Below are 21,424 nucleotides of genomic sequence, written 5' to 3' on the forward strand. Positions count from 1 at the left end.
CACATAACCATTGTACATGGTGTCACAGCAAGACTGTTAAGTAGAGACACAGACTATACGTAGCTTCGCTATTCACACATACCACTTTGGAGCAGACAGGTTACTTAACTTTCACTTGATTTTTATCTTTAACATGTTCAAATTTTCTAAAATATTGTTAGAAACACCAACACTGTCATAATTTGTCTTAATTTAGAAGAGAATCAAAGTAGCCCTCAAAATCTAATTACAGAGCTTGTATTCTAAGGCCACATATACTTACATTCCCTTAGCTACTAGAGGTAAAACATACATCACTGAATTCTCACAGTGAAAGACCAAGATCCTATCTGTTCATTACTGTTAACAAAAATAGATAAGCAGAGCTGAAGAATGGTAAAATCTGAATTTGCATGAAAGCCCAAGACAAAAACAAAACCATCTAATACACACTGATTTTCAGTGAAACACTTACGTAATGAGCGTCGTCTTTTGTTCTTTAATTTCCTCCTTTTGTTCATTCCAGCTTTAGAAGGAGATTCTTCTTTGGCCTTTGGCTGGCTAGAAACTTTTGAGGAGTTCTGCTGACTGAAGTGTGTGGGTACATGGCGAGCTAGCCCTCCCTGAGAAGCAAAGCTGGCATTGCAGCCACCAACAACACACTAAACAAAAATTAAAAAAATGTCAGGGATGCTGTATAGGACACAAGCAAAATGTGAACGAGTGAATATTTCATATTTTCAGAAGTAAATCAGTAACACTGCAGAACTAATTCCAGAAAGGATCTATGAGGGACTAGTACAACCCCCCTTTCACTTTATAGGTTGCACAAAATAATACAGATTAAGCAGTGACAGAGCCTGGAAAATTTCATGACTCCTCAGTTTACTGCTCTTCCCACCATGCGCAAGACAAAAATAGTGGAATCTTCTTCCCAGAAAAATCTGGAGATTAATCACTTTTCTAAGAGGAACAGTAAGTTGTTTTCACATCAAAGAATAAGATAACCGAACAATTACTGGGATTCCTGGATTTTCAAAGTTATTTTTATTTTAAGATATATGCTACTTCAGGGAGTTCCCCAGTGGCCTAGTGGTTAGGATTCTGGGCTTTCACTGTCGTGACCCGAGTTCAATCCCTGGTCAGGGAACTGAGATCCCGCAAGCCGCGGAGCCACAGGAAAAAAAATATATATATATATATATATGCTACTTCAAAACCTTCATCAGGCTCCCAACTGCTCTACACTGTTGTAACAGACAAGAAAGAAATACTGACTTTTAAACTACTGGATCTAGTCAGTCAGAGAAGACATCTTGTATGCTCAGGGTTGGTCTTATGCAACCCTCTGTAAGTTCCATTAAATATTGCCTCCTCAGCCTTCTGTACTTGCAAGACTGAGAAAACAAGAGGTCAACTTAACTACCCCGTCACCTGGCAGATCTGCTATTCCAACAATGAATGCAGAATGTTTGGATATCACTAAAATTACAATGCTCAAATTAGCTACAGTACAAGTGTGTGATTTCTAGTTAGATCTTAGAAAATAGTAATTGCAGGTCTTCTAACAAATGAATGTTACTAATTAAAACAAACATTTTCCATCCCCAAATAGCAAAATCCACAGCTGGATTGCTGGTAGGTTTCTATTAGTAATTTATTAAAGTTGCTTAGTTTCTGACTTGACAACAAAACTCCAAGTATGCAAATTTGCCACGTATGCCACTAAATGTATCCATCACATTATTCCCAGGTGGTTCAACTTAATTACATTTTTCTAGATAATACCGCAAAAAAATCCACATGCTTCCAGGCTCTTTCTTTCAATCTAGGTACCTCTACCATTTTAAACTTCTAAAAACACACTACAACCCTCTCTTAGTAGAGGTTATAACTTTATTCACAAAATCTCTCTAAATCTGCCCACGTGAAAGGGAGCTCATCTTCTTTTGAGGACATCCTCACACTTTCAGAGCATAATTAGATAATTTATCCCAACTCATCTTTTCCATGCATTTTGAAGGCAGGAACATACTTTTATGAATATATATATATATATATATATATATATATATATATATATATATTACCAGAAGCATCTTGCAAATCACAGGTGTTTCTAAATATACTGGCTTATAGATTCTGATAAAAATCAATGCTAGCTAAGACATTTCACAGCAAAATCCTTATATAGTGCCATTAATAATTATTCTATTTATTTCAATATACAAGAGACGTGTTATGGGCTCTAACTGTACTCAGCATTGCTAACAAAAAGGTTAAGAGGCAGAGGAATGACTCAAGATTTTAGTTCAAATACTTATCTATTCTATATTCAGTACTATGTAAGATGCTAGAAGTATAAGGATGGTTAAGATACAGTTCCTGCCCTGAAAGTGCTTACATGTGATCAGCAAGACATACATACAAAGCAACAGCTTCAAAGGACCTAGAGTCAGGGGTAAGGCACAGAGTGTTACGGGAACCCTGAAAAGAAGCAATTAGCCATATTCAGTGCTTACCAATTCATTTAATTCTTGCAATCCTATCAATAGTGTGGTCCTCAGAGAGCCTACATCAAGAATGTTCAGCTACAGATTCTGACCATGAGAAGTTCAGCATCTAACGGATGCTGAATTCTTAGAATTTAAAAACTTACTACACGTATTTTGAGTACCAGAAAAGAATAATGCTTTTTAAAGTTTCTGTCTTCTGTAGATCACCACATTGCCAGAGAACACCACAGTCTACTACAGAAGCCACTAGCCAGATGCTGCTACTTAACATTTTAAATAAGGCTACTATAAGAAACTGAACTTTTATTTTTATTTAATTTTATTAATTTTTTTGAGGTGACTTTCACATAACATACCATTTTAAAGTATACAATTCAGTGGTATTCAGTGTATTCACAATGTATAAACAAATACAAGGTTATACAAGGATAGCTCCACATCCTTGCCCAGACTTGTTATTTTCCATTTATTTTATTAAAACCATCCTAGGGCTTCCCTGGTGGCGCAGTGGTTGAGAATCTGCCTGCCAATGCAGGGGACACGGGTTCGAGCCCTGGTCTGGGAAGATCCCACATGCCACGGAGCAACTGGGCCCGTGAGCCACAATTACTGAGCCTGCGCGTCTGGAGCCTGTGCTCCGCAACAAGAGAGGCCGCGATGGTGAGAGGCCCGCGCACCGCGATGAAGAGTGGTCCCCACTTGCCACAACTAGAGAAAGCCCTCGCACAGAAACGAAGACCCAACACAGTCATAAATAAATAAATAAATAAATAAATAAATAAATAAATAAACGTGAATTTCTTTAAAAAAAACAAAAACAAACAAACAAAAAAAACCATCCTAGTAAGAAGTGTTATCTCATCGTGGTTTTTATTTGTATTTCCTTAATAACTGTTTTAATTTTTAATTTAAAACCTGATATTCAGTTTAACTACTGAAAAACTTTTAAATATGTTTGGAAAACTTGAGTGTGTGAATCTACTTCTCCAACTGCAAATTTTATGAAATCTAAATACAGATGAAGATGGGGGGGGTGTTAAGAGTTTGGGATTAACATATACACACTACTATGTAAAAAACAGATAAACAACAAAGCCTACTGTGTAGCAAGGGAACTATATTTAATATCTTGTAATCACCTATAATGGAAAATAATCTGAAAAAGAATATATATACATTTTATATATATATATGTATAACTGAATCACTTTGCTGTACACTTGTAGCTAACACAACACTGTAAATTAACAATACTTCGATTTAAAATAAATAAATAAATAAAGATGAATTGTTTAGCACCTGAATTAAGAGTGCTGAAGTAGAATTGCCCTAATGGGTTAGTTTTACACTGTCCAATACATTTTAGTCATTAGACATACAGCTACTTAGCACTTAAATTGTCTAGTCCAAATTAAAAAGTGTTGTAAATATAAAATACACACCAACTTTGGAAGATTTAGTACCAAAAAAGCAGAACATCTTATTAATTATACTGTATATTGATAAGGTGCTGAAATGATATAATTGGTTAAGTCAAAGATATTACTTAAATTATTTTTACTTGTTTCAATTATTTTTAACACAGCACTGGAAAATTTTAAACAACACATTTGGGTCACACATATTTCTATTCTACAGTACTGCCTTAGACGAAGCCATGCAGTACTTATTTTTCTTTTCAATCTTAGATGTCATCCCTGTATTTCCTAACACCTATCCTAAAAACACACTTTAGGGCTTCCCTGGTGGCGCAGTGGTTAAGAATCTGCCTGCCAATGCGGGGGACACAGGCTCGAGCCCTGGTCCGGGAAGATCCCACATGCCGCAGAGCAGCTAAGCCCGTGCGCCCCAGCTACTGAGCCTGCGCTCTACAGCCCGCGAGCCACAACTACTGAAACCCGTGTGCCTAGAGCCCGTGCTCTGCAACAAGAGAAGCCACCGCAATGAGAAGCCCACACACCACAACGAAGAGTAGCCCCCGCTCACCGCAACTAGAGGAAGCCCACGTGCAGCAACGAAGACCCAACGCAGCCAAAAATAAATAAATAAAATAAATAAATTTTTAAAAATAAATAAAAAATAAAAACATACTTTAAATAAGCATATTTTGTGTCCCATGTGTCAGATATTTCAAGGAATACAATATAAATAAAACAGTCTTTGCCCTTGGATTCCCAGTTTAGTACTGGTTATTCAAAAAAATTTGTTGAGAAACTCCACATTTCAAATTTTAGAACTGCTACGTGACTACAGTTAAAGCAGCAATGATAATAACAGTTCAGATCTAAGTCCTCAGGTTTAAATTGAAAGGGATTTTGTGATATGAATCCACCCAGGATTATCCTTAATTACAAGGGCCCAAATAGGCTAACAGATTCATTTTGTCCTGGGTTCCTTCAAAACTGCAATGAATAAGCCCTGGTAGTATCTAGAAGTGAGAGAGTAAATATCGCAAGTTTATTTTAATCAGCAATGATTCAATCAATGCTCAGGACATAAAATCAATGAGAATTCTAATGGAAAATTGTTTTATCTTTGATTTTGATTATTCATCAGTTAAGAATCAAAAACAAATCTAAAAAAGAAAATATAGAAAATACAATGAGAATTTAGAATGAGAGAAAAAGAGTACTTTTAATGAAAAGAAATACAACAGAATCACACACCTTTCACTAAAATACAAATTCTTTTACCCTAATAGAGAAAGTAATTTTAAGCATCATCTAATCAATATTCCACTCATTTAGTGTTTATCCCAGAGAACAAGTTGAGACACAAATCTGCTGCCTCAAATGGTCTTAGTACCTTAGTGCCTTCACTCCTCTTAACACAAGCATTTCATGGTGCTGAGTGATTTTACTGTTCAAATATTCAATGTTTCACCCACACATACAACAATGACTACTGAACTCAAGCTACCACATATGGTGCTCTGATTTAAAAAAAAAAAAAAAAAGAAAAGGAAAAAAAAGCCTGTTTGAACAATCAGGGAAAAAAACTGGCTGTTGGACATTGAGTGTTTTAAATGTTCTGTCTCCCAAATCCACTGAAACATTCAATATGTCAGCTACTCTTGTGGGCAAGTAGCTGTTATAAAATTTGAAACATGGAATGACAGTTTTTTCAAACAGATTTGTTCGAATGAAGCAACACTAAGACTGTCTTTGCTAGTACAAAGACTGTCTTATTCATACTCATATTCCTGTTAAGTACTATGAAAATCTACAAGGGGCAACTGAAACAGAGAGCAGAAAACACCAGTTTCACAGAAGATATGGTAGTATTTATTAGCAGGTAATCTAAAGGAAAACAAAAATTCCAGGTAGAAACGTTGGTTTCTTAGTTTTGACAAATGTACCACAGAATGTGAGATGGTAAGATCAGGGGAAAAAAATTGGATGAAGGTACATGGGTACCCTCTGTACCATCTTTGCAACTTTTCTGTAACTCTAAAATCTTTCCAAAACAAAAAGCTTTTAAGATTCTCAGGAAAAAAAATAAAAAAAAAGATTCTCAGGTAGAAAGCACAGCCTATACAAAACCACAATGAGGGCAAAATGTGACCCATTTGAGATCTACAAGTAATATAGTATGGCTGGAACACAATTTCCTATGAAGGTAAAGTAAGGGAATAAATGAGAGTAGAGAAGCAGGTAAATATCAGATATGATATTATGCATCATGCTAAGAAATAGATTTTAATTTAGAGAGGAGTTATCAAGGATTTCAAATAGTAATAACTAAGTGAACCTTAGAATAACTGGGAATAATAGAGTGAGAGGTAGTAATAATATTCAAAATACACTGAGAGGCAAGCAAATCAATAGGATTTGCTAATGCATGGGGGGGTGGGGCGGTATAGGAAAAGTTAAGAGAAGAATCGAGAATATTTCAGGGCTCTTAAAGTCAGGGTAACTGGATGGAAGATCTTACTATTTACTGAGTCTAAAATAGAACCATGTTTGAAATGGAAAACCAAGATTTTGTACATGTTAGGTTCAAAATGCCCTATTAGACATCCAAGCTGAATATTCTATTCTGGAATCCAAGAGGGAAAGTCAGGGCTAGAGGTAATCTGGGAGTAATCAGAATATACACAGTATTTTAAACCAAAGGACTAGATAAAATAAGAACCCCTAGGGTGAGAATTTTTGACAGCACTCTCCAACATTTAGAAGTCAGGCAGAACAGAGGTCAGCAAAGCAGACTGGCAAGGAGCAACCACTGAGCTTGGGTGGGGATGAACAACAGGCAAGTGTGATATCAAGGAGGCCCAGAGAAGAAAGAGTAAAAACAAGATCCCATATGCAACATGCACATAGTAAACACAGCATACATTTTTCTTCCCCTGTGCCTTTTTTCCTCCTTTCAATGAGCACTGAATTGGTAACCTCGTTTACCAGAGAAATATTGCTTAGTTATCAGCTTTTATAACTAACAAAGTTCACCTAGTGTTATGATAAGCGGTATTTCTCTTACAAGGTCCCCCTATAAGAGAAATATCTTGTAAACAGAAGTTCTTAAGCCTGGGTACACATCCAAATCACCAGAAAGATTTCTTTAAATATAGCAATGACTGGCAGCACATCCCAGAGATTCTAATTTAATTGGTCATGGGTGCAACTCAGGCACCAGAATTTGAGTATCGAGTGGCACAGCTCATATAGTAAAGAAAGAACTACCTCTTGATTCTTACCAGATTTCCAAATAATGAGATCCTTACCATTCTCCAATGGTGACCAATCGGTTTTTCATTTCGGGGTGGGGGGGGGGAGGAATCACCTTTTGTTTTTCAGTATCATCATATTCACTGCAGCTATTTTCCTTATTTTACTCAAACTGTACCATCTTTGGTCAGTGGGAGCCTCCTAAAAACTGTCTGCCAAGGCTAGGGAACATGAGAGCTTCAAATACACAGACACACAGAGAGACACACGAAAAGGTAAAGGAGAATTAAAGCTAGAACGGGGTGCTTAAAGCTTTGTATTATTACAGAGAATGTCTGTTGAAAAGCAAAAGATTCTCACCAAAAAATATATATATACACATATATATAATTTAAAATATATATATAATAAATATATATATAATTTTAAAATGTATTTTATACATATATCTGTGAGGTGATGGATGTATTAATTAACTAGATGGAGGGAATACTTTCACAATTGACTAATGCATATCAAATCATCACGATGTACACTTTAAACATCTTACAGTTTTGTCAATTATACCTCAACAAAGCTGGGGGGAAAAAGCAAAAGATTTTTTAAATTATCAGTATCGACTAACATTATAAAACAGGTTACAAAGGAACTGAAGAAGGAAATTATTTCGTCACCCATCGCAGTGAATGATGTATTATTAGCATCACTATGTCCTGTAAAAATTACCAGAATTTGCCTGTATGCACAACTGTAAGCCACCCACAGTGATAAAGATATAATAGCTTAAGTCTGGTTTGATAAAATTTCTTTTTTCTTCATCGACAATTTAGGCTAGGTTCTTGATTCCAAAACACCTAAAAAGATTGGCTATTTCATGTATAAGGCCTGAAAGAAAATCTGAGTTTTTCAAGCAATACTCTTAACACGATAAGAAGTCATTCAGACGTGTCACTATTATGAACGAAGCCAATCATGTTGAGCTGCTGGAGACTAGTTGCTGAGGAAAACTTACAATAAATTCATTAACCCATGACAACTAAGTGACTACAAGTACCGTGTTCAAAGTAAACAGAAATACTAGAGTAGGGGAGAAACACGTAGGCAGAAAAAAAAAAACTATGGAGCCTATCTGAAAAGTACAACTATGTAATTTCTAACATACTATACAAATTTGTCCAGACAAGCCACTGCCACACTGGCAAAAAAGGAAATCAGAACAATCACCAAACATGCTGTGTATGACTAATTTTTATTTTCTTCAGTTAAGTAAAGCATTTCTGAGCATACTGAGTTGAAGCCAATTAGCCATGATAATGCTTAATACCAAATGACTAAGAAGAATCAAAATCACATTAAAAAAAAAAAAAAAAAAAGGACCAGAGAATAGTTGAAAGAATTCCAAAATCCTAGTCCTATAAACACATGTAATGTTTTCCAAACCTTTAATAATGAAAGGTTTCACTACATTTAACAAAATGGCAGCAGCAACTCCCCTTCACACAAACTCTAAATGCACATACAAAGCAAGGGTATATATACAAGACAAAGTGAATACGGGGAGAAGCTGGGGCGGAAGGTGCTTATCTAGGAATAATCTTTGTACTTTAATTATAAAAGATAAACATTATTAAAAGAAAAAACTATATTTACATTTTAGGAGTATGTTTGATTTTACAAAACTAAAATTTCATAACGAGCTGACATGATCAATTATTTTCATATGACATTAACTTCTTCTCAAGCACAAAACAAACAAGTTTAAGAAATATCAAATGTAACTTAAACCTAAATGACACATCCATGACTTTCATTTATTTCCCATGTCAACTCAATTAGGTCTTACAGACTTCCAGTTTCTAGCCTTTGCCATTACCAACACTCCAATGGACTTTTACCATCTGAATCTTTAGACAGTTGCTCCAGAAGCCACATGAGCAAAAATTGATAATATAAAAATCTGCATTAGATGAGCATCAAAATGATAGTCATGTATTATAAGCCGAAGAATAACATAGGGCTTCCTTGGTGGCGCAGTGGTTAAGAATCCGCCTGTCAATGCAGGGGACACATGTTCGAGCCCTGGTCCGGGAAGATCCCACATGCTGCGGAGCAACTAAGCCCGTGCGCCACAACTAGTAAGCTTGCGCTCTAGAGCCTGCAAGCCACAACTACTGAGCCCTCGTGCCACAACTACTGAAGCCCATGTGCCTAGATCCCATGCTCTGCAACTAGAGAAGCCACCGCAATGAGAAGCCTGCGCACTGCAACGAAGAGTAGCCCCTGCTCGCCGCCAACTAGAGAAAACCCGCATGCAGCAACAAAGACCCAACGCAGCCAAGAATTAAATAAATAAATTTATTTTTAAAAAAAGAATAACATAATACATGAGCCATTCTGTAGATAGATGATTGATTGATGGATAGAATAAAGAGCAGAAAGCGCTGAAAGTAGAATATCAACTTATAAATTTAGATGGGAAGAGAGAAAAAAACTCATTTTGTAACCCTCATAGTAATAAATGATTCAGGCAAGAAACATTAATGGATACTAAAACTAGTTCTAATGGGGAACAATATATTCATATAGTTCAAAGTATCTCTCCAAAAATTAATCATTAATTGTAAAGGGACAAATCATAAGTTTACGGTAGAGAACCTGGCAAATTCCACCTTAACCAAGTGATGCTAGGTAATTTCATCCATGATGGAACAAAATCTCATCAAGTGTCCCCTGAAGTGATACAGTGACAATTTTATTCTATGTTCACCAAAAACGCATAAACTGAATCTGATCACATCAAACAACCCCCAAATGGGGAACATACTACAAAATAAAATGTTTATACTTTTCAAAAATTTTAGTGCTATAAAAGATAAAGACAGGCTGAGGAAACTAAGTTTCAAGGAGTCATGAAAACTAAATGTAATGCATGATCCTCAATTGGATTCTAAACCAAGGGGGGAGAAAAAGGGCTATGAAGGACATTATTGGGACAATTAATGAAATCTGAATAGCTGATGGCATCAATATTAAATTTCTGGAACTTGGTAACTGTACTAAGGTTATGTAAATGAACATCCTTGCTCTTAGGAAATAACACACACTGAAGTTATCTAGGGATACGGCTCCTCTTAAATGGTTCCCCCAAAATAGTGTGTGTGCGTGTGTGCGCGCGCGTGTGTGTGTATGTAGGAAAAAAGGGAGGAAAGGAGAGAGATGGGGGGAGGGAGACAGATGGAGAGATGGATGATGTACTGATGGGTGGAAAGATACAGAGAAAGCAAATGTGGCAAAATGTTAACTGGTGAATCTGGCTGAAGGGTATACAGGAGTTCTTTACACATACATGTGTGAGAGAAATATATGGGAGTTCTTGTACGTTTTCTGCAAGTTGAAATTTTTCAAAATTAAAAGTTTAAAAAATCTGTGTTTTAGAAAAAGCACCATAAAAAGTCAAGAAAAAGGTCAAAATGGGGAAAATATTTAATTCCTATCACAGGAGGGAAATTTTTTCCTACTTTATAAAAAAGAATAATGAGCTCAAAAAGGATTTCCATTCTAAAAATACAAAATAATTAATACAGGGGAAAAATTATGTGAATATATAGAAAAGTATTTATACTGTATTTACACTGTATGTGTCTGCACGTATATAAGTAGAAACATGTTACCATATACCGGCAGATTGGTAAAGATAAAATAGAACAAGCCTCAAGGCTGTTGAGAAACAGGCACTATATTATACACTGCTGGTTAGAATACAAATTGGTACGTTTTTCTGTAGGGGGAATAACACCTTTCAAAAGCAAGCCTAGACATATAGCCTTTGAGCAAAATAGCTTCTAGGAATTTATACTAGCTCACAAAAGTAGTTTATAAAAATGTGTTAACTGATTATATTGTGGAAAATTGGACCAACAAAATCCATCAAGGAATGATTAAATAAAATATGGTAAACTATTACATAGAAAGATCACACAACCACTAAAAAGTTAATTTATTGACATGAAATGATGTCCAATACAAAACTAAACTGGTAGGCTAGGGAATTCCTGGTCCAGAAACTAAAAATACAGCAAGTCAAGCAACATGGCCCAAAAAAAAAAAAAAAAAAAAAAAGGTACAATACACATAGGTGCAAAATGATCCCATTTATTTCTTTACTTTGTACATATATGTTAAGAAGTCAAATATAATAGATAGTTATAGTTACACTATCTTCTTATTTAAGCTTTTCAATGTCAAATTTTTTAATATGAAGCAAGCATAACTTTTTTTTTTTTTTTAATTTTATTTTATTTTTGGCTGCGTTGGGTCCCTGTTGTGGTGCGCGGGCTTCTCACTGTGGTGGCCTCTCCCGTCGCAGAGCACAGGCTCCAGGCGCCCAGGCCTCAGGAGCTGTGCCTCGCGGGCTCCGGAGCACAGGCTCAGCAGCTGTGGCGCACGAGCCCAGCCGCTCCGAGGCATGTGGGATCCTCCCGGACCAGGGCTCGAACCCGCGTCCCCCGCATCGGCAGGCGGACCCTCAACCACTGTGCCACCAGGGAAGCCCAAGCATAACTTTTATAACACACTTATTTCCATGTGACAGAGTGGAGGAAAAGAGCGAGAGTCTACTAGGAACTAAGGAAAAGCTTTGCTGGCTGTGAACTTCCCAGGTCTGTCATAGCCAGGCAACACCAGGCACTATACTAGCCCTTCCTTTCCCTATCCTCCATCCCTTTTATTTATTCAGGCTTCATTCTAAAGAATTAACAACTTTAAATGTTTTCACTAAAGACAGTGCGCATTGGGGCTTCCCTGGTGGCGCAGTGGTTGCGAATCTGCCTGCCAGTGCGGGGGACACGGGTTCGAGCCCTGGTCTGGGAAGATCCCACATGCCGCGGAGCTACTAGGCCCGTGAGCCACAACTACTGAGCCTGCACGTCTGGAGCCTGTGCTCCGCAACAAGAGAGGCCACGATAGTGAGAGGCCCGCGCACCACGATGAAGAGTGGTCCCCGCTCGCCGCAACTAGAGAAAGCCCTCGCACAGAAACGAAGACCCAACACAGCCAAAAATAAATAAATTAATTAATTAAAATTCTTCAGCCTAAGAGCATTTATTAAAAAAAAAAAAAAAGACAGTGCGCATTTTAAAAAATTTCTCATCAAGATGATTCTATCAATTATCCCCCACACAAACCATCCAACCACAAAGCAGCCACACCGATGTTGTTTAATATACGAACACAACTGAACTCTCTGGCAAGTGCTTGAAGCCTATGGTAAAAATAAAAGACAAAAAATACAATGCAAACTCCTTATAATAATCGGATTCCAGACTAATAGATAATAAGAGATAAGAACAGTAATGCAAAGAAAACATTTTGCAACCAATTACTTTTATACTTAATTTCTAAAGAGTCCAAGCTCACTAGTCAGAAATTTTTTTTACATATTTTCAAACTGCCACCATAAAGTATCACTAAATATATGAAACTACATGTTATTCCCTAAATAGTCCACTCATTCTTTTATGCTTTCTTTTCTTTCTTTCAAAAGTACATATTTCTGTAATTACTGGTGACAGTTGCACAAACCTATGAATACACTAAAAACTACTTAATTATACACTTGGTAAGTTTCATGATATGTAAATTATATTATTGTATACACACACACACACACTTCTGAAATGATCTCCCTATTACCATGAGACAAAACTCTTAGCTCTGTTAAGATCCTCCTCATCTTCATATACTGAGGGCTGGCAAAGATTTTTTAAATAGAATACAAGAAGCACTAACCATAAAATTGATAAATTAGATTTCATTAAAACTAAAAACTGTTCTTCAAAAGATCCCATTAGGAAAGGTGAAAAGGATAACCAAAGACAGACTGCAATAAGGCATTTACAATATACATATCTGACACAGGACTTGTATCTAAAATATACACGAAATTTTATATAATTATAAAAGACAAATCATTCAATAAAATAACAGAAAAGGGCTTGAAATAGGCACTTCACCCAAAAGAGGAAATTCAAATAGCCAAAAGCTCATGAAAATGTGTGCAACATATCATCACTCACCAGGGAAATAAAAATTAAAGCCACAATGGGATACCCCTACACAGACACCAGAATGGCTAAAATTAACAAGATGGCAAATACCAAGATACACAGCAACTAAAACTCTCATTCACTGCTGGTGGTAATGTAAAGTGATAGGACCAATCTGAAGAAGAGTTTGCAGTTGCTAAAGCTAAATATGCCATATTCTATGACTCAGTAATTCCACTCCTAACTATACAACCAAGAGAAATGAAATGAGTACACGTGTGCCATCAGAAGACATGTAGAAGAGTGTGTTTAGGGCAGCTTGATTAATCACAGCCAAAGGCTAGAAACCCATGGGCAGAAGAATGGATAAACTATGGTTTATTGGACACTGGAATACTACACAGCAGTTGTTTTTTTTGTTTTGTTTTAATTTATTTATTTTTGGCTGTGTTGGGTCTTCGTTTCTGTGCGAGGGCTTTCTCTAGTTGCGGCAAGCGGGGGCCACTCTTCATTGCGGTGCGCGGGCCTCTCACTATCGCGGCCTCTCCTGTTGCGGAGCACAGGCTCCAGACGCGCAGGCTCAGTAGTTGTGGCTCACGGGCCCAGTTGCTCCACGGCATGCGGGATCTTCCCAGACCAGGGCTCGAAACCGCGTCCCCTGCATTGGCAGGCAGACTCTCAACCACTGCGCCACCAGGGAAGCCCTGTTGTTTTTTTTTAATGACTGATACCTACAACAAGGATAAACCTCACTGCTATTTTGTTGAGTGAAAAAAAGCCAGACACAAAAGTTCATACAACTAAGCCAGGATGATAGAAATCGTAACATGGCCTGGGGAAGGAGTAGAAGGATGGAGGGGGACAGACTGGGAAGGGACATTAAGCAACTTGGTTTTACTGAAAATATTCTTCATCAGAATGGTAGTTACACAGGTGCATACAAACATACGAAACAAACCTTTAAAGTGCTGAACACTTAAGTGTACTTTAAACACCTTATTGTACATTATATCGTGTTACAACTAAAAACATTTTTCTCAAAGGGACTTGCCTCAAGCATCATCACCGCATCACCTCCTCTCTATAGTCAACTCCCACTCACCTCCTACTACTGTTTTCCAGCCCCATTCGTCACTAATTCATGTTTCCAGAGAACCTTTTGAAGGTCACTATAGTGATCTATAGTGACATTTCACTACTTAAATCTATTTACATCTGTATAAACCTAAAGATGTAAGTTCCCTGAAGGGCAGAGGCCTGCCTTTCTTACTCACCATGCTTCCCAAATGCCTAGCACATTGCCATGTACTGCAGACATCAATAAATGTTTTTTCTGATTCAAATGATTCCTATGACTTATAGAACAATGCCTCACTAAATCACACTCCTTAACTTTTGCCTTTTAAAGACATTTTCTTTCCCCCTCCTCCAATGGGAATCTTCTCTGGTTTCTAAAAAGAGATCTGGGGGGGGGGGGGGGAATCCATTTGTACAGGCTGTGAAATTAACCTGAACATCATAATCGACCAGCAACGGAATTGCTGCCTTAAAGAAAAATATATGGAAATACAATGAGAAAGGAAATGATTCTTTTACTTTAACAACAATCTCTTACATTTACTAGCTATATACTGTACAACTCTATGAGGTAACTATAATTACCAGTTACATGTTAGATGGGAAGTTGAAAGGTCACATAGTTCAGGGCCAGGATCTGTAGTATGACTACAGGGAAGACTAGGGGGCGAACATTACAGGACCCACATGCCAACAGAAAGGTCAACGAGACTATTTTAAAAAGAACAAAAAAAAAAGAAATCCAAATGGTTAAACATATGAAAAGATGACCTACTTCATCAATAATAAAGGAAAAGCAAAACTACATCAGGGGAGGGAATTCCCTAACAGTCCAGTGGTTAGGGCCTGGCACTTCCACTGCAGGGGCCTGGGTTTTGATCCCTGATCAGGGAACTAAGATCCTGCAAGCTATGAGGCACGGCCAAAAAATAAAAATAAAAAACTACATCAGGATGCAATTTCTCATCTATTAGATGGGCAAAAACACAAAAGTTTGACAACACCCTCTCAGCAAAGCTGTGAAGAAGGCAGACGCTCTAACATTGCTGATGAGGGCACAACTCCTAGAGAGGGCAGTTTGGCAATATTTATCAAAATTGCCAATGCTTATATAGCCTTTGATCTAACCACTCACATCATTTTGGGAATTTCTCCTACATATACAATTACACATGTACAAAATGACATATGTTCAAAGATTTATCACTGAAGTACTATTTGCAATAGCAAAAGACTAAAAACAACCCAAGTATCTATACAAGTTTGGTTAAATAAACTGCTACAGCCACACAATGGAATACTATGAAACTGCTAAAAAAGAGAATATTCTCTATGAACAGATATGAAAAGATCTCTACTAGAAAGTATGTTACAAAACGTACACATACATACAATAAAAATGTTAATAACAGGGGAAACGGTATAGGACATACAGTAACTCTGCAATCTTTGTAATATTTCTGTAAATCTAAAACTGCTCTAAAATAAAAAGCTTATAAAAAATAAGATACAGACAGTATATAGTTTATTAGATTTTGTGTAAAAGGAAGGAGACTGATCCTACATATGTATCTGCTTGTAGTTTCATAAAGAATTCACTACTAACTAAGAACAATGGTTATATATTTGGGGGAGCGAAAATAAGGAACAAGAAAGGGAGCAAGATTTCTCAATATAAATTTTTTCTTTATAATTTTTAAAAATTGTTAATGATTATCTTTTCCAAAAAAATTAAGTAATTTTTAAAAAAACAACTCTACAAGAATTACCTCTTTCTCTAACGAAACCCAAGGGAACTTTCTGGCACAGTATTTATATACCAGCAGACACTGTTAACTTATGAAACTTCTTTAAATACAAACTTTTAATCTCTATGGTATATGCTTTCCATAGTTACAAACCAAAATATTTTAACTTTTAATGAGGATAAAAGGAAAAATGGTTTTTACAGAAAATTGCTCTTTGTACAGATTTCCCCAAATACATCTATTTGACACGGTAATTTACGACTAGTAGCATGACCTCAAAACTGAGTGAAAGGAATCAAATCCCTTAATGTTCTACAATTTTATTTTTTCATATAATAATCAGTACTGTTTGCTAATAAAAAGGCTGAAACCTATGACAGTGAGAAAATATAATTAGAGCATGAGGTATTAACCACAACCAAGCAATTTTAAAGACATACATTCAAGTCACTGGTCTGCACACTAACTGTTTTCAAGACCCTACCTTCACAGTGACTTTTTTCTGGCCTTCAAATTTTAAAAATTGGATTAAATTATCTTTACCTTCATCTATTTTATAAATTCCATGCATCTATGGGAATGTTAAAACAAATGGTTCTTTAAAAAACTTTTAGAAGGGCAAAAGTATGCCCATTAAAAAACATGTTAACATGAAGTGAAGAAAAAAACTCACATACACTTACTTACCTTAAAAGGTTTGTCTCCACTGTGTGTCAGCATATGCCTCTGTAACCAACTCTGACTGGTTGACGGAGTGTTATATACTTTACAACCTTTCCATAAGCAAACAAATACCTGTTAAAAGAAGAGCCATAATTGTTTTCATCACTTATTTCAACAAGGACTTTTATTCCTTGTAAATTCAAATAAACATGTTGGAAGTCTTCAACTGACAAAGAGACATTTGTTGTACAAGTCAATCAAAATGCTTACTGTAGATAAACTTTCTGAACTTCCAGAATGAGAGGCATAGTTATAACCCTTCCCCGTTAAGGCTGCTGTCCATTCCCTCAATAAGGAACTGATACACCAATCCCAAAGTGCCATTCAGAAGGAAATATACAAAATATTAACAATATAGCCCTAGGAACTAGAACCATGGACCATTATTTACATTTTTTGTATTTACTGCATGAGGGAACAAGCATGTATCAATTGTAAATATCAGGAATATATAAAGGTATAAAGAAACAATGAAAATAAATCAAAACAGTCAATTGGTGGACACTGATTCAAAGAATGAGTAAACAAGTTATCCAATTACAATCTTTCTGCTCTTGATTTCCTATTCTCAAATGTATACTAATACTACTTACGTTTATATTGTTCTCCTTATTAAAAATGATTTCAAATTATCTTGCTTATGAAGCAAAATCTAATACAGAATGTTAAAATTAATATAGTTGCAAAAGCAATGTCATGAGATACTCTATCATCATAATAGATCCACATTCTTGGGTTCAGGCAACTGAGTATGACTGGGTTAACAACTAACAACATAACCTTTTTCCTACCATGGAGATATCAGTTTTTTGACCGATTCTATTTTTATCAAACTGAACACTGAAAACTGCTCCCCATCATCAGTAAAAGAAGTATGAATCTACTGTAACCACTACCTTCAAAAATCCATATATAGGCTCTGTTCTTTTCTAAGGTTAGAACAATTATAAATAGAGCCACACTCTGAAGATTATAATGTACTGCCTATAGAACGGAACAAAGATACACACAGGACTGAGGAAACAATCATTAAACAGTTAAGTGTAAAATAAAATTTTTTAGAAGTCTAGAAAAACAGTCTAAAGTAACTGAGATCAATTTTTACTCAAAATCATTTTACAACAAGACAACACTGCTACTGCTGTTTGATATGCTTAACAAATGTTATCGCATATCTTGATTCTACAACAGATTTGCTGGTTTCTTTTAGTTAAGCAGATATTGTAAGTCATAACATTTCCTCCTTGGTACTTAAAATTCCTGACCCTAATACATGTTTATAAAATGATTCCTAGAGTTCCCAGAATTAAAAGCTACTTTTTAAATGAATGTAGACAAAAATTTCTTTAGGTAAACTGTAAAACCCACTGCAAAATAATACAATGCAACCTGTAAAAGTCTAATAAGCATGCATAAGGAAAATTCCATTACTATTAGTAAAGTAAAACCAGTCAAATATACTCTAAATACAGAGCCAGGAAGCAGTATAATTTACATGCTCAAAGGGAGTGAAAAAAAGCCTACTTTTACTAATTAGATTCCTTCTGCAGTAAAATGATACAAAAAAGATTTTATATTAAATAAGAGAGACACAATCTAAAGTCAGGAAGGGGTTGAATGGATGATCTCATGGTTCCTTTAAGCTCTTAGGAAAAAACTAGCTCAGTTTTTCACAAAATGTGAACATGTAAAAGAGAAGCAAATGTCTTTTATAATTATTTTGTCTCAAATCAGTCTGCTCTTTCAAGATCTGTCTAAAATGAAGGCTATAATTTTGTATCCTATAATTTTTAGCCACAGTAAATGTGCTAACATTTTCAATTTCCTCTGTTAAAAGGTATTTAATAAACAGAGGACAAAACATTCAATAAACTGTCGAAATACAAGAATAAAATATTTCTCATTTCTTGCAAAAGATATGACCAACTTCATGTTGTGTTCAGGAGATACCAGATTGGCAATCAAAACACAAAGTAACCTCCTAAGATTGATTCCACTTCCTAGCAGCATTCAGATTTAACCATGAGAGTCTAAAAGTATCATTTTAAATAACATAGAGGTAACTCATTCCAGTCTTTGATTAATAATCTTATTATCCCCCCTCCTCAAAATCTCCCTCTGGCCCTCTTCCCTCCAACACACCAAAGAACATATACAAAAGTAAACTTAATAAAGTGACACATGTAAAAGCACCCCTGCATCAAGAAACATAAATAGATTTCTTTCTGGCAACTGTTTTTAAAGTAAGAAGCAGTTAAGACAGAAGAAAACAGAACACTAATGGATCTTACAGAACCACTGAAATCCTACAAGATGAAGTTCCCTGCCTACCAAGACTTATGTTAAGAGGACACAGGGGTCTGAAATTTGATTAGTAAAACAGCTCAGCCTAGTTTCTGAAATCCAGTCATGCACGGAAGTATGAGCCGAAGAACACAATTCTATTTTACTTAACAAAAAAGGTTAAATTTTTCTTCCTTTTTATTTTTTTTTATAAATTTATTTATTTTTGGCTGCGTCGGGTCTTCGTTGCTGCGTGCAGGCTTTCTCTAGTCGCAGCGAGCGGGGGCTACTCTTCGTTGCGGTGCGGAGGCTTCTCATTGCTGTGGCTTCTCTTGTTGCGGAGCACGGGCTCTAGGCACATGGGCTCAGTAGTTGTGGCACACAGGCTTAGTTGCTCGCTGGCATGTGGGATCTTCCCGGACCGGGGCTCGAACCTGTGTCCCCTGCATTGGCAGCCGAATTCTTAACCACTGCGCCACCAGGGAAGTCCCTGTTTTTATTTTTTAAATACAAGAAAGTACTCTCATGATTCTTTTTAAAAAAGGTATATTCATAAAAGGTGTTTAAATGGTAAGTTTAACTTTTAATGTAGAATTAAGTGTCCACCCACTTTGAAAGGGTCAGGAAAACCTAAACTCCACCTGATTTCATCCTTCAAATATAAAGTCCACATGACATGGCAACATAAACAGCTTACAGGAAGGTAAAGAAGTTTCTAAGCTGTTATATGACAGTTTTGTTTTTCCCAGGGTGAAGATTAGAGTGGGATGACAAAAAGAACAGGAATTAATATAGTATTTAGATCTTACTAACTTACTGCTCCAGAAAAATTATCATCTTTCAGTAATTAGAAACATAAAATCCTGCAGAATTACCAATAATTTCCTCATTTGTTTCTGTTCCATTATGACAGTTTAACACTTGGAGTAGAAAGAAGAGAAATAAAAATTCTTTAAAAATGTCATCAAAATCAGCTGGTTTCCACTATACATGAGGTATTTAGAATAGTCAATTTTATAGAGACAGAAAGTAGAATAGTGGTTACCAGGGGTTAGCGGAAGAGAGGATTAGGGAGTTATTGTCTAACAGGTACAGATTTCAGTTTGGGAAAATGAAAAAGTTCCGGAGAATGACAGTAGTGAAGACTGCACAACAATGTGATGTACTTAATGCCACTGAACTGTACACTTAAAAACAATTAAAATGATTTCTTTTTAATTTCCCTTCCAAGAGGTCGTTTTAAAAAAAAATGTTCCAACCAACAACTACTTTATTGTAGATGAGATCGGGCGCGTTCAGGGTGGTACGGCCGTAGACACAACTATTCTATTTTAAAGCACAAACTAGATCAAGATTTCCTGTCTTATCTAGCAGTATTAAGTTTTCAAATTCTCATTCACACTTTCATTCTGAAAGCTTAAGTCTAGATATCAAAGACTGATACGTAGAAATAACTGGAATCTATTTTCTTCATTTAGCTGATCCTTTACGTTTGTAGTTTAGCAACTAATGTCCTTCAAAGATCAGGACTCCTTTCTGAAGTCAACATAGCATTACTCTTAAAATTAGCCAGAAAATCTTATTATTTGTAATAAAGTAATTTTATGAATAAGCATTCAAGAAATGACATGGGGGAGGGGGTTTCCATTTCAACAAGTTTATAGTTACTGCAGAAATACCAAAACTTCATGCCTAGCTCTGTAATATCAGTAAGATACGTGCAGGTGCAGTGATTACATGATACATTCAGACTGTAACTCCATTTTTTCTTCAAATCTGTAAAAGGCAGAAAACATTCTCATAAAGGCTGTGTGCCAACTCAACTTGCAGGATCAAGACTTAGAAATGTGAAATTCTCCTATACCTCCTAAGAGATCGCCTACATAGCTTGGGATCCTATATGCAGTTGCTAAGTCAAGTGACTAAAAAGCATCATGCCATGGTTCAAAAGACTACCTTAGTGATATATACCAAGTGACAACAAGCAATGGCTCACAAAAGGCAACTCTGTAATGACCAAGAAACCAACTTGGCTAAGACAGTTTCACTAGAAATCTGATATATATATATATGGGGGAAATAAAGACTGTTACCAACGGAGCTTAACCACTGAGTTGGGTTATGCAGTGAAAATACCATATGATGGGCACAGTTCATTAATATACGCTTTGGTGTCTACCCAGACCCCATATACGTTGAATCTAATAATATGACAAATGTTTACTTATCAAGTAACTAAAAGACTGATGAAACATTATAACATATTGTGATAACAGCAAATATTTCTTAAAAGAAATTTCAAATGCAACACCACTGGTAAAAACATTAGGAGTGCCTGTTACGGTTGCGTTTTTTAAAAAAAAAAAGATCAGTAATACAATCTAAAT

At 36.1% G+C, this 21,424-nt stretch overlaps 1 protein-coding gene across 2 annotated transcripts in view; it reads right to left on the bottom strand.

Moving 5' to 3' along the window:
• Nucleotides 1–21,424, bottom strand: part of AEBP2 (AE binding protein 2) — a 60,179-nt gene that overhangs the window by 14,659 nt on the left and 24,096 nt on the right. The window contains exons 3-4 of one of the 2 annotated variants that reach the window (XM_007195062.3): nt 16,719–16,826; nt 455–641 (exon numbers count right to left, since the gene is read on the bottom strand). In XM_007195062.3, coding sequence (XP_007195124.2) covers nt 455–641; nt 16,719–16,826 — 295 coding nt within the window. Of the gene's footprint in view, nt 1–454; nt 642–12,245; nt 13,938–16,718; nt 16,827–21,424 lie in introns of those variants that run through there. The other variant, XM_057556814.1, reaches the window with a different exon arrangement.

Source organism: Balaenoptera acutorostrata, chromosome 11, assembly GCF_949987535.1.
Source record: "Balaenoptera acutorostrata chromosome 11, mBalAcu1.1, whole genome shotgun sequence".
Taxonomy (NCBI): Eukaryota; Metazoa; Chordata; class Mammalia; order Artiodactyla; family Balaenopteridae; genus Balaenoptera; species Balaenoptera acutorostrata.